This window comes from Carassius auratus, chromosome 10 (genome assembly GCF_003368295.1).
Source record: "Carassius auratus strain Wakin chromosome 10, ASM336829v1, whole genome shotgun sequence".
NCBI classification, from domain to species: domain Eukaryota; kingdom Metazoa; phylum Chordata; class Actinopteri; order Cypriniformes; family Cyprinidae; genus Carassius; species Carassius auratus.
In genome coordinates, this window is record NC_039252.1 from 5,258,530 (window position 1) to 5,273,922 (window position 15,393).

General features: G+C 39.7%; 1 protein-coding gene across 1 annotated transcript; it reads left to right on the plus strand.

Annotated features, from left to right (window-relative positions):
• Positions 1–590: 590 nt before the first annotated feature.
• On the plus strand, positions 591–4,130 carry LOC113109645 (notch-regulated ankyrin repeat-containing protein A). Its single transcript, XM_026273343.1, has 2 exons — positions 591–741; positions 829–4,130. The coding sequence occupies exon 2, from the start codon at positions 1,254–1,256 to the stop codon at positions 1,590–1,592; it is 339 nt and encodes a 112-aa protein (XP_026129128.1). The 5' UTR covers positions 591–741; positions 829–1,253; the 3' UTR covers positions 1,593–4,130.
• The last annotated feature ends 11,263 nt before the right edge of the window (positions 4,131–15,393 follow it).

The following is a 15,393-nucleotide window of genomic DNA, read 5'->3' on the forward strand; positions in this document are numbered from 1 at the left end:
TACAGTCATAAGTAGCACCTGTAAATTTGTAGCAACAGCCAACAATAGACCTACATTGTATGGGTCAAAATTATCGATTTTATTATGAGAAAAATCATTACGATACTAAGTTCAGATCATGTTAAATGAAGCTATTTAGTAAATTTCCTACCGTAAATATATCCAAACTAAATTTTAGATTAGTAATAAGCATTGCTAGAACTTCGTTTGAACAAATTTTTTCTCAATATTTTATTTATGTATTTATCTATTTTTGCACCCTAATATTCCAGATTCCTTGTTTATTCTTAAACATCTGTTTGGAAATACTGACCCTTGGTTTTGTGGTCCAGGCAGGGTAACCACATTTTGATCAGGTTCTGAATATAAACCCAACCCAAGCTTTATCTTATGTCCATCTTTTATGTTTTTGTTTATAACATTATTTTCACCTCGAATCTGTACCATTTGGTTCGCATAGGAGCACATTAACACAAAAACGCAGTCGTTTTATTACTGTGGGATGTTTGGTACCCCCCCGGGACACGCCCCCAAGCCGAGCCGCAGCCAATCAGCGTCGCCCAGCCCCTCCCATTCCACAATACTTGGTTCTACAGACGTATTGTTATGCAAACTAGTTCGTCTAAAATATCCCCCTGGCAACGCAGCTCTGTGCAGAGAATCACCGGGACCGCGCGACGGACAAACAACAGCGGGCAAGCGTCAGTTTCTGAGTTACTTCTTCCCGTCCAAACGTCAAGAGTAAGTACATATTTACTCGTTTACGTTAAGAATCCGCAACTCGACAGCATGAAAAAGTGTTTTTAACAGTTTCTCTGTTTATTTCAGTCACCCTTGCCAAATAAACCACCGCGGGACGCGAGAGATACACTCCTGAGGTAAATTAACGTTACCTCAGACGTGTCTAAAAGCTAACGACCCTCGATGCGCTTAACAGGAGACACCGCCGTTCACACGCCTCCCTTCCCACACTAAATAACTCCATATTCTGCCATAACCTGGTGCTGCTACTGAGAGACTCTCACACACACGGAGACTTAACACTTTTGTGGATGATTGAACTTTCTCGCTAGGTCTTTGGATATATAGCCACCGACTGCATTTACACACCAAGTGTGTCGTTTACTTGTCCTTTTTTTTGGGATATACGCTCGTCTTATTTCTAGTCTCACTTGCAAAAGCTGGTTTTAGTCCAGCCCAACTGCAAATATCCCAGTAAGTTACTAGAGACCGTGAAGGCGGCGAAGAGCATCATGAGCCAGGCGGAGATCTCGACGTGCTCGGCGCCGCAGAGAGTCTTCCAGGAGGCGGTGAAGAAAGGCAACACGAAAGAGCTCCATTCACTGCTGCAGAACATGACCAACTGCGAGTTTAACGTTAATTCGTTTGGTCCCGAGGGACAGACGGCGCTGCACCAGTCGGTCATCGACGGGAATCTGGAGCTCGTTAAGCTGCTGGTGAAGTTCGGAGCCGATATACGGCTGGCGAACCGGGAGGGCTGGAGCGCGTTGCACATCGCCGCTTTCGGAGGACACCAAGACATCGTGTTATACCTCATCACCAAGGCCAAGTACTCCTCCGGCGCGCGGTGATCCGGTAGAAGCACACGGAAAGACCGGGCTCGTTTCATCCTAGAGTTTTGATCTGCCAAGCTCGAGTTCCCTTGTACCTTAAAACCAAATGAGGGCTGTAGCCTTTTTCTTTCCCGTGTCAGATCTGGCGATGAGAGGAACTGAAACGCATGCTGTTTGGGATGTGCGTTGGTACTATAGCTTTTTATCGAATGTTGAAGTCATCAGATCTGGACTGTGTGGCTTTACCAGGGCTTGACCTGTTGACCTGTCCACCTGGAGAAACCGAGATAGCACTTGATGCTGTGGCTGAATGCTGGAATAGTTGCAAGAGGTGTGTGAAGGCCATCCTCTGTTTTTGGCTAAACACTGTCTTTTAATACGAACCGTAAGTCGTTTCATCAATCAAATGGTGTGGCATTGGTGACCAGTGCTGAATTATGTCCTCGAAATAACAAGTGACTTATTCCTAAGTACTGTACACATAGCTTTACTGTGTTTTTCTCTCTACAAGTAGTCTATTGCGCTCTGCCTTCACCTAGCAGACGGCTTCCACACAGCTTTCAGGCCAGTGCGACCCTTGTCTATGGTTAACATGTTACTAAAAACCCGCTGCTTTCGCTTTTTTTTTGTATCAAAACGTCAGGAAAGTCACCTTTGGGACACACTTTATAATCTTCTTTCAGTATTTTGAATTAACACCCTGGTCATCACTGTGAATACAGGCTGGGTTTGTCTTTTTATTTATGAAGGTACAATGCGTTTAAATTATGTTGTGGTTATTTGTAAGACTATAGCCTAAGTGTAAAAGTATGTAGGGTGACCTAAAGCTGCTTCGGACTCGTTACAGGCTAAACTGTCCCGTGTGGAGATTCCGCGCCACGGCCCCCCACGTGTACACCTTTTTCCCTGGGAAAAATGCATCCCCTTCTACTTTTATCCTGGTTCTCTGCATCCGCTACCTCGACTTGAAAGTATTCGATTATCACATGCTCTCCTTAACTGTGCTCAGTTACCCACTAGTGAACCCGTAGGTCGTTTTACTTGATGTTTTCTTACTGTCATCCTCGTTTTTTTGTTTTACAATCTTCACTCGGGACAATTTATCTCCTTGAACCAAAATTAAGATCCATTGGTTATTCAAAACATTTTTTTCTTTCTTTCGCCAAGCGTGGTTGAGACATTATATACGTAGGTTTTATTTCAGCCGAATGCTTCATTTTTGCATTGTCATTTTTGGTGTCTGTTGTAGTTACAAACAGTGAAATGCATTGCATGACTATTAAATGCAGGGAGTTTTGTTGCACATAAATGTGGAGCCTTTTATGCCCCCTAGTGCCTGGTCGGGTAACTGCAGGAGCTGAGGCTTACCAATAGTTACTACTGAGCAGGACTATATGAACATTGAGAAGAAGACTATGACTTCTGTTGCAGGAAACATCGACAGATTCGTTGAGAAAAGACTGCCTGCCGCCTTTAAGAGTCATGGCACCTGATGTTTGTTTCAATGCTGCTTTTATGTAATTTTTTTCTTCTTGATACAATGGCCAACGGTGAGTGAATGAGGACAAGTATCAGTTGGATATCTACATTTTTCGTCTTTGTTTTTGCGAGAAGCCCCATGCAGTCGTGTGAGCGTGTGTGATTGCACTCATGTCTTGCCACAGTCCAGTGGCGTTGCTGATGTTTCCAGCCCCCCGTCGCTCTACCTTGGTTAACCAACCGGGAACTCCTCGTACACCTGGAGATGCAATCGATCTGATTCTCACGATCATCTATTCGACTGGTATAGGCAGAACAAATATGCATCGCTTGTCTTAAACTTGATATTTTTACTCTTGTTGAAAATATTGCACTGATGACTGTTCTTAATTCGTTGACTTCAGGTCAACATTTTATTTTTTCTAAATAGAAAAAAGGAACACAACAAAATACTATTGTATAAAAATAAAATAAAAAGCTCCAGGTTATATTGTCTCTGTTTGTGCGTTACATTGTATAACATTACGTTTGCAAAGATGTTTGTATCTCTGTGATCGGGTGTATGTGTATACATATATAGTATATATATGGATATATAGACTCTGATATCTCAGAGCACTTTCTTATTTGAAGTGCTCTCCTCCTGATGTTAATAAAGGGGAATAATACTTGTGATGGTAAGATCATTGTAACAAAAATAAATTGCACGATGTATAGTTGTTTTACCCCACCATTTGTCATAACATTTATGACATGGGGGTTAAATGACTGGATAGGTGTATATGAATGAGTAAAAGTGCTGTTGTATTTTCTTTTCTTTCTTTTTTTTGATGTGTTTGTGGACCAAGTTTATTTTTCATCTTGTGTCTCCAGCGAGTGATGCGAATGTTCTTTTGTTTTGACTTCTGCTTTTCTTTTCTTTTTTGTGTGTGTGTGTGTGCATGTTTTGTTTTGTTTGTAATGTTTTGAACATTTGTAACACTGTGATTCATGTGTGGTGAGAATGAGTGCTGTAATATTTTGATGTATGTGTGTGTGTGTGTGTGTTCAAGCCAGTAAAGAAATAATTAAACCTTCCTCGATGTGTGGCTGTGAACGTTTCTTTCTATCTCAGAGGAAGAATTTGGGCCTCCTCTCTGGGCCAACCTGACCCCAGTTTCCATTCTCTCCTTTTTGTCATTCATTTGGCCTAGTCCTTTCATATGCTGGATAAAGGAGTGCAGGGGGTTGTGGGTAATTTTGTTTTAAAGACGGATCCCCTCCCTGTGTGTTTGTGTGGGTTTTATGTTACAACTCTGTGCATGGAGCAGCTCTCTTCTCTTCTGTTCTGTGGGAGACTCGAAGCATTTCTTCATACATTTGTATGAATGATTCCATCCCACCTCAGTTTCTATTGGATGCCAACTCTGAAACATTGGCAGATATACATGAGAAATCAAGTCACGTTTGCTGCATTTCATGCGTTCATGAAACAAGAGTTGCACCTCTGTAAAAATTCAGTACTGCTTTTCGGTTCCTTCTCTGAATTATTGGTGGAAGGTCCAGAGTGTTCGTTTTTAAAATTCACAAATGAGCCCAAAACTTTGTCCGCCATTGTCCAGATGTAATCCGAACCAAGCAAGTGCTTGCTGTTCTCTGCAGGTAGACAAGAGTTTACTGCATGCTTTTGAAGACAACCCTCACTAGAAGACTGTGACCTCAATGGCATCCTTCTCTGTTTCCACCCCCCTCCATCCCCCGGGCAGGATGTTATTGTTGAGCTGGATTTCCATTGTCCGGCGGCTGAGTTGGCCACCTTCCCAGAGTGCAATAGAGAGGCCCCCTAATAGATTCTTCATGTGCCTCAGTCCCGACACACATCATTGCAGGAATTTGGAAATGATTTTAACAGAGTCCCGTCGCTCTGCGCGCTAGCCTTCCCCCACCGCCGGCTAGAGAGGGAGGGACGTGTAAACCCAACAATGTGAAAAAGAATTTTGTGAATGTACTTGAGAGTGAGAAGGAAACACGCTCCTCTTCTAGCTCTGAGAATGTGAAGTGGAGGCTTGGAGGTTTGTCCTCTTTTGTTTGTAGTTCTGTGCGCTGGAATGTTTGTTCTCCCATACCTTCAGTGTTCCAGAGATCAAAAACGACCTGTTTGCACGGACAGATTCTTGTCAGCAGTTTTGCATACGTGCGTATGTAGTTCCAAAAAGGCACAACATTGCTCGCCCTGGTGCAAGTAAACACATGCAGAGAAAAATGCATTTGCGGTCATAAAAATTGTTGCCTATTCTCAGAAGGAGAGGAACATTATAGCCAGAAGGGAATGCAGATGAATTATTGTTGCAATGGCTTAGTCATGACCACAACTATTACCAGGAAAAGTTCCTTTCAAACACAGCATAATCCAATTAATGCTGGCAAATGAGCTGTAGTGTTAAAGATGTGATGAGTTTAGTGTTTATTTTTGGTTGAGCATTGGACAAATTAGCAATATAACAATGAATAATTATGGCAAAATAATTCAAATTAAGTCACATGAATCATACAATTTTTTTTAAAATAACGAACACTTGATTAATAGCTGTTAACTTATATAAATGTATATATGTGTGTGTGTGTATAAATATACATTTAAATATATTACAATTAGTATATTAATTCTAAATTGTATATAAATATTAATTATTATATAAAAGGAAATAATTTAAATGAATTTACATGACACAATGAGATAAACCTTTTAAAAATAATAAGCACTTGATTAATAACTATTAATATTATGTACATTTAAATATTACAATTAAAATATTCTGTTACATATAAACAACATAAATATTAATTATACTATAATAAAGAATAATATATAGAGAGAGAGAGTGCAGACCCGTTTTCTCTTATTTGCAATGAAATGTCAATCTTTTTTTCTCTTAGATACATACTTGTAGATGGAAGCACTCTCTGCCAAACATTTTATTAGTACAACTGTCCAAATTAAAATGTAATATATACACACACACAGTCAGTATTAGTTAGTTAGTTAGTTGGACTTACAGGAGATATACGCAGGACACTCTCGAACACTGTCAACACAAATGCAGACTGCTCACTTTTGTTTAATATGAGAACCCCAGATTATAATGCATGTTGTTAAACATGTAAAACAGAGTTTTCTCATAGTGAAAAGTGAAAGGAAAGATATAGAGAGAATGAGACAGGTGGCTAGGCCTGTTCTTCCTTACCCTCCTCTCCTGTTTGAACTCTTTCATTCTTTCGCTCCGCTCTGTGCTTTTTCAAGCACACAGTGACAAGTGCATTCATTCTCTCACTCTATTCTATGCTCCCCTCCTCTTTTATTTTTTTGGTCCTGCTGGATTCTGCTTCATCGCTATTCAGCTCCCAGACGGACCACCATTGATTAGAGCCCCCCTACACTCACCCCGCTCCAAAACACACACACACACACCAGCCGTCTCCACCTCACACACCCTGCACTCAGCAGCTGCTATGCTAATGAACCTCAGGAATAGAGAGATGGGGAAATGACAAGGAATCATCAGGATGATGTTGTTGTCTTCATAACAAACTTCAGTTTTCATGCTTCAGTTATGTAGCATCTCTCCTTTTACTGTAACTACTTAAACTGGATTTCCCGATCCAAGGCCTGAATATCATCCAAGCCACGTATTGATTCTGGCTAGAAACTGCAGCTGATTATCCACTACTGTTCCTTAACTATAACTATGTGCAGGGCTCTAAAGTGCATAGAAATGAGCATATGCCCAATTAAACTCACTTTTTAGTACCACAAACTGCAGAATGCTGCAGACAGACTAAAATATGTATAAAAAGTGCATCTTTATCATCTTCCGATCAAACTGGCATAACAAAACAAATGACTTGCAACAGTGAGAAACATCAGTTCACTAAATAAAACAATGAAGTGGCCAAACTTAATGATGTACCTACAAGAACTAATTTGGGACTGAATGCTAACAAATAATTGCAAAAAAACCTACAGTTGTCTATATTTATAATTGACTTTATGGTGAATAAACAAGCCACAAGCTACTTATAATTATGCACTGTTTTTTTAAGCCTTAATAGTGTTGCTTTCAGATGCATGTCAGCTGTCAAAATGAAACAGAACTAAAATTCATGTTCATCTATTTTTTAGAATGTGTTTGTTTAATGTTTTTGTCATTTATACAGTGATTTACAGAATTTCCAAAGCCGCTCTGGTCAAACTACATTTCGCTTTATACACTCCTAAAAATAAATTTGGCACTGTAGTTCCATCAATGGCATCTACATTTCCATGAAGAACCTTTAACATCCATGAAGTGTTTCCATTGATCAAAAGATTTTTTATAGTGGAATAAAATTCCTTTAGATATTAAATGTCCTTCACACACATACAAAAAAACATGCTTCATCTAAGAACTGTTCACTGAAAGTTTCTTTGGGGAACTGAAAATGGTTCTTCTGTGGCATTCCTGCAAAACCCCCCTTTTGGAAATTGTATTTTTAGTCATGTACTATAACAGCATTTAGCTGTTTTACTGTATTGTTTTACTGTACTTTTATGTAACTGGATTGACAATAAACAAACTACCACAAACTTCAAATAAGCTGCTCAAAAATGTAATGTGATGTCCATACCGTGCATGAAAGAGAGAACTGTGTGCACAGTAAGCATGGACTTTCGGGCAGAAATCAGTGTGAAGTAAACAAACACGTAAAAAAAAAAAAAGAGCAGTAACAAAGCAGGAGGGGAACACGGGTGCTTTGGTGCATGGGAGAGAGTGCATGAATATGGTTATGTGTATATAGAGCAGGCAGCTGGGGAGAGGCCCCGTCCTCCTCGCTCCTGCTCAGCTATTTAGACGTGTCCCCAAGCAGCGTGACCCAATGGCCTGCAGGGCGGGGCCACCCATGTGACATCTGCCTTTTTGCGCGAGGGAGTGCCCATATGGAGCATACGCGCATTAACACTCGCGTGCACACACATACGTACATACAGCCCTCGTCCTGTCACATCGCTGTACCCTCCTGCTGCCTGCACCTTTTGTTCTGCTATTGTGCGTCTCATTTGCTGCTGTTTGCTTCATTCCTGAACAGACCATAAAGAGGGAGGGTGTGTGGGTGTGTGAGTGTGTGTTTAGGAGGGCATGTCTGGTCAGCGATGCATTCGTGCAACAGGCTTCAAGGGCAGGGCGCTTCCCTGCACACACACACACACACACAGAGCTGAGGTTAAGGAGCCGGGTGCAAGCAGTGGGGTCACACTTTCTCCTCTCTACACATGTTCAGGTCTCTGTAACCAGAGGGCACTGACCTTACCCAGCTGGACGCTCTGATGTGACTTCTAAGTCTGGTTTGTCTTTGTTAGGAAAACTTTAGATTTCAGAAATCAGATTTCACTGAGGGTTAACTCTTCAGAGCTGTGGTTTTTCTTTTCCAAGCAACATAAATTGCAACTTTCACCTGGCAAATGGTGAAATGATAAATGAGGAATGATGAATGAGGAAAAATCCACCACCCATAGGCTAATGTGCATTATAAACGGAAGGTGATAGGTGTACCCCAGATATAGGCCTAGGACCTTTTTTGTTTTACAACAAAAGTGTTTATCCTACAGATAAAGTAACGGCCTCAATTTGAATAGCTCTTATTTTATAATGTAAAGTAGCAGTTTGTCTGTCTTGACAAGCTGTAACATGAATAATACCTCTTATCATGTGATTCTTTCACCTGGCGAATGAATAAAAGAGGAAAAAACCTACCACATTGTAGAAAGAATCCATTATGAATTAACCGAATTGCAAAATATATGCTGCATCAACAACTGGATTTCAGAAAACATGCTAAAGTGTATCCTTAAAGTAGCTATGTAAGCAGAGACAGATCTTTTCTTACATTTTGTGACATACATCCAAGCGAAACAGATTATCGGAGGAGCTAAAGTGTAAGGCAGGGACATGGTTCAATCCAATGGTTGTTAATTGGATGAAGGCAACTTTTTGGATGAAAGGGCTGAAGTGGACTAAATAATTGGAGAAGTCCATCATTAGAGAGTTTCACTGGAAGATCCAGATACTTTAATCAGAAATTACACGTTCAATACAAACAAACAAATAAATAAGAAACATACATGGATGAAGCATTCACAAAAAGATCAATAACATGCATTTAGATTTTTGAATACAGTGGGTGAGTTTCCATTTCATGCTGACTTCAAGCAGCTTGCTGCCATTAGTGCAATTCTATCTTTTTGTTTTGTTGCTGACAACTATTCTAGATTTTAGTTTTGGCATTAGAAAATAACAGCTCACCACAAACCACTCGACCACCAAGTCAACACTCTCATGTCTGCTATTGATTTTTTGATCATTCCATGTGACTGTGTACTTGTCGACACATCACTAAAGTGCAGGAGATCACTTTAGTTCTCGCTCACCAATCCCACTCCTGCTCCACATTGTAGCTAAGTACACGTTATGTATGTCACCCCAGTGCTCCTCCTATTGATTGTGTGTGAGTGCGTGTATGTATGTATGTCTGGCCATGCATCACTCCTTTTGGGCTACACAAGTGTGAGTGTGTGCGCTGTTGAGTGATTGTGGGGAATAAAGCCCTGGTTGTTTGCAGTGAAACTATGGGTTGTAAGTGAGTGAGGAGATGCGTTTCTGTTTGACTGGGCAGGCTGAATGGGACTATTCAGAAGACCCCCAAACTGCAACCCTCTTTTCTCTCCATTGTCATCTCCCCTTCTCTCTGCTGCCCCATACAGCCCAAGACAGAGCGAGAGAGAGAGGGAGAGAAATGTCTGGGTGGGGGAGAGGAGTGGGGGTTGGGATCAACAAGGGTAGACCGAATGGGGACAGAGAGGAGCAAAAACAGCCTCTACACGGGCTGTTTTACTTATTTAGGGTTCATGCTTTACTTTGGTTGTTACTAAAAGTATGCATTATTAATGAATGGTGATAGGTGTACCCCAGTATATGTCCTAGGACCTTTTTTGTTTCACCTTTACCTTGTTAGAAACAAAAGTCTTAAAGATTTCTTTCCGTCCTATAGACATAGTAAAAGCCTAAATTTATATAGCTTTAGCTTCTACTCTAAAAAAAGCCAATTGTTTGTCTCAAAATATTATAAATAAAATATAAAAGTTTTGACTGAATAGTACTTTCAATCTCGGGACAAAATTCAGTCTTAAATAGCTTTGTGTTTCAAATATGTATTAATGTAATATGGGTTATTGCATGACTTGAGGGTGAATGAATGTTGACATTTTTAATTTTTGCCAGAACTATACTTTAAGTCTTGAAATATACTCTACACAAGTATGTGAACACAGATGCTCCTAACTTCACACATTATCATGTTACAAAACATGTCAAGATGAAATTCATAACAAAAGTATGCATTGTCATAAAGGGCATTAGAGTAAAATGTCTGCATCTATCATCGGTTTTCTCTTTTAGGTCAACTAAAGATCAACCTGATATAGGCTATATAAACATAGGAAAAATACTTAATGTTTAATTAAAGAAGCTGTCGCAAATGAAAGGAAGGTCAAATCTACACATGAAGGCAGTAAGGAGGGCACAGCTTTGATCATATGTGAGGGAAGTGTTTGACAGAGTTAATTCTAACCAGCTAAAGGCTTTATAATGTACACAACCCAGCTGACAAATGTGCATAAGGGTGTGGGATGCCTACTGATATATGAATCTGGCTTAAAGAAGTAACACACTCTAAAATGAAATTCTTTCGTCTTTAATCACCCTCATGTTGTTCCAAACCCACACGACTTCTGTGGAACACAAGAAATTCTGAACACTTTTTTCCATGCAATTACAAGATATGGGAACTGGAAGGGGACAAAGGAATAGTCCCTCCAAAAAACCTCAACCTCATTTCATTCCAAACCCGCATGTCTTAGTTCTTTTGTGGAACAAAAAGAAGATATTTAAATATTGTGTTTTTGTTTTGTCTATACATTAAATGTCCAAAACAACACTGGATACTATGGAGCCCCAGATATGACGTAGGAAAATATTTATACCTTGGCCACAAGGTTTATTCCTGCAATTTACTAATACATCAGCACGGTTTACTAATTAGCCTCCTTGTTTTAACACTCTAGGATATGCAAAATGATGTCAACTAGGTAAAAATTATTTGTGATGTTTTTCCTGCTTAAAATTCCAGGCAACATTGTACCACAACAGACACATTTAAACATTTGACATTTATTTGCAGAAAAAAATTACTGTTAACAACAATTTCTTTAACCAAACACTTGAACTGAAAGTTTTATATAGTTTTTAATGTATTGCATATCTCATATTTAATAAAAAGTAACATTACATATCCGGCTGTTGCAAATTGTACCATTGTGTATAACAAGTATAACCAAACCATCATAACAGTTTTCATATAAAAATATTACAATCATTGTTGTTTGAAGGTAAATAAGAAAAAATCATCATAACTTTAACTTAATATTCACCTTATGCTTACAAGCATGCACATACACACACAAGCACATGCACATAAAATCTCCTTCCTCTCTTTCCCTTCTTTCTTTAATTGCAAAACACTTATACGAGCTGTGTCTCATTCTCACATAGAACAACTTCTTTGACCAGTCTGGCTTCAGAAGCGGACATTCAACCAAGACTGTCTTGCTCTCAGCTGTTGAAGCTCTAAGACTGGCAAGAGCAGATTCCAAATTTTCAATACTTAGCTTGCTTGACCTGTCCGCTGCTTTTGATCCTATTAGCAAAGGACATCTCAGGATCCACACTTCAGTTGTTTGAGTCATACCTCCCAGATAGGTCCTTCAAGGTACCTTGGAGAGGTGAGGTATCCAAGTTTCAACATCTAACTACTGGGGTGCCTCAGGGCTCAGTTCTTGGACCACTTCTCTTTTCTGTCTACATGGCATCACTAGGTTCTGTCATTCAGAAACATGACTTTTCATACCACTGCTATGCTGATGACACTCAACTCTACCTCTCATTCCACCCTGATGATCCAACAATAGCTGCTCACATCTCAGCTTGTCTAATAGACACTTCTTGCTGAATGAAGGACCATCACCTTCAACTCAACCTGGCTTAAACAGAACTGCTTGTGGTTTCAAAAAACCCATCACTTTTTTTTCACAATCCAATTAGGCACATCAACCATAACTCCTTCAAAAACAGCCAGAAACCTTGGAGTTATGATTGATGATCAGCTGACTTTCTCAGACCACATTGCTAAAACTGTCCGGTCCTGCAGATTTGCTTTATTTCAACATCAAAAAGATCAGACCCTTTCTTTCGGAACATGCTGCACAACTCCTTGTTCAAGCTCTTGTTCTGTCCAGGCTGGACTATTGCAATGCCCTCTTAGCAGGTCTTCCAGCCAGCTCCATCAAACCTTTACAGTTAATCCAGAATGTGGCAGCAACATACATTTTTAATGAGCCAAAAAGAATACACGTCACACCTCTGTTTATCAATTTGCACTGGCTACCAATAGCCAGCAATAAAAATTCAAGGCATTAATGTTTGCCTACAAACTCACCACTGGCTCTGCACCTCTTTACCTAAATGCATTATTTCAGACTTATGTGCCCTCTAGTAGCTTTCGTTCTTCAAGTCAACATCGCTTTTATTGTGCCAAAAACTTGCAATGTGTACTGCGTTAAGCTAACTGAGACTTGTTATAACACTTGCATATCATTGCTCTTTTGTTGATTTTGATTGCTTCCATTGTCCTCATTTGTTAGTTGCTTTGGATAAAAGTGTGTGCTAAATGACTAAATGTAAATGTAATGTAAATGTAGATATAGCATCTGAATTACTATTCTTACAAATGCATTACAAAATTATGCAAAATGCAAATACATTTAGATAATTCGAACTCTTTTTATTACAAATATCATATACTTGCATTATAACCTAGTGTGCATGCATGGCCTCAACCGATTGCATAAATTCATTAATTGTTCAGTTTTCATTCATGGCAATGATCGTGGCATTTCTGGGGCTCCAATCTTTTGTGTTCACAGAATAAAGAAAGTCACACAGGTTTATCACAACATGAGATACAGTGAATGATGAAAGACTTTTTGTTTGTCATGCGAACTATACCTTTAAGGATGTGTGTGTGTGTGTGTGTGTGTTTTGCAGTTCATAGTTGTACATTCGACGTAGGCCTCTGTGGGAAAGTCTGGGTGTGATTGAATGTGTGTGTGAAAATGTATATCTGTGTGACCATGTGTGTCTGGAAGGAGAAGTGAACCCTTGTGTCTAAGCTGACTCACTTTGATCCTGTTCAGCGGTCTGAAACTGTTTTCCTGAGTTGCCAACAGACATGACACATGTACACACATAGACACTTTTTATATTTATACACCAGCAGTCTTCCCACAGCAACGACGCACCACTAACCAGCCCCAATCACACGCTCACACACACACACACACACACACACACACACACACACACACACACACACACACACACACACACACACACATAAGGCACAAGTTGCCGCATGTATCCTTCATTTAGCCAGAGCAATGTGGAAATCATGCAGACCAAAGGTTTGCAGGAGCTCTACAGCTGCTAGACTCATCTGAGTTCATGACTCAACATGTATATAGTGCTAGAGCATTTTACCAATGACACATACAATATAAAATAGATTTATACATTTTCTGAGGAAAATGTGAGAGGTGCTTGCCTTTGTAAAACTCTCCAGCATGATGCTGAGTTGTTCCCTGTGGTTTCAAGTGCACTGCTATTCAGCTGCTAAAGTGTTCTGAATGGTGCAGTTGTTATAGGCCTAGTAATAATAAAACTAGTAGTTATAATGGGTACTTCAGTCCAAATTCAAAATATTGGACAGAGTTGTTTCTCCCGCCCACTTCTCTTCAGGCTCAATGCTAATGCAAGTTGCCAGATTGAGGACATGAAATAGGAACGGGTGCCATTGACAAGTAGTCGATGGGTTGATTTATCCCCATTTTAATGTTTGTTTTGTCACTGAGCTTTTTAGATGGATGCCGAGGCTTTTTTAGGTTAGGTTAGGTAGAATCTGCAATCTTTGACCCAGTTTGTTTGCTGGCTTCCATGGCTGCAGTACGCTGTGTTTTCCACCGACTGGCAACTCAGGGTGTTGAAATCCTTTTGGGTACATTGGCAGTGGGTGGAGTCACACAGATCTAAACAAAAACAGACGTTGCGACAAGGAACACAAATTTTCAAAGTACAATAACAATAATTTTTGGAGAAACTATTATATTAACTTAGCATGTTTAATAAATATATTATGGTATTTTTATATTTCAGTACAGTCCAAAAATACACAGAGCACCTTTAAGTTGTTCTGGGTGGTTTCCAGGGTGTTGCTATACAGTTGCTAAGGTGTTAATGTGCCAGTTGCATAAACATAACCACTATGATAAAACAGATGCTGCATCCCAATTCGCATACTATCTGTCCTAAAGAGTAACTAAAATTAGAAATATGAGAAATGAGTAACCCAAAAGTATCTGGAAAATGTACTATTTCCAGTGGAAAATTTAACGGCTAATATTGCTCACAACACATTTTACGTTGGATGAGGACTCGAGTAGTTTTATATTGGGAATTTTCAATTTGGTAAACATAACTTGTCCATCATTTTACATTTTACACAACCCGAATGTTCTTTTATGAAGCAGATCGTTCCGGTCCTTTATTCTGATTGGTTGAGCCACGTTCTAATTACTCTATAAACATACACCTCTGTTTACGTCTGAATTTGCTCTGTTTTATTCTGCGAAACCTTACTACCTTACTCTCCAACACGACAGGAAATTAAATGAATTGAAATGTGAAGAATGTTAAAAGGATATACCACCCCAAAATGAACATTTAGTCATTGATCACTTACCCCCATGTCGTTCCAAACCCGTAAAAGCTCAGTTTGTCTTCTGAACACAATTTAAGATGTTTTGGATGAAAACTGGGAGGCTTGAGACTGTCCCATAGACTGCCAAGTAAATAACAGTCTCAAGGTCCATAAAGGTATGTAAAGTCGTCGTCCGAATACTCCATCTGCATTCATACATGCAATCTGGGTTATATGAAGCGACGGGAACAACCGTGCAGCGTATGCTCTTCTGTGTCATCCACACCACAAGGATGCGCTGTTTCTACGTGTATTTAGCTTTGATTTGGAATAAAACAGCGCATCCTTGTGGCGCGGAGGACACAGAAGAGCATAAGCAGTACGGTGATATGGAGTGACACAGAGGAGACCGTTGACAAAGAAATTATTGAAATAAGTCGTTATTTTTGTTTTCTTTGCT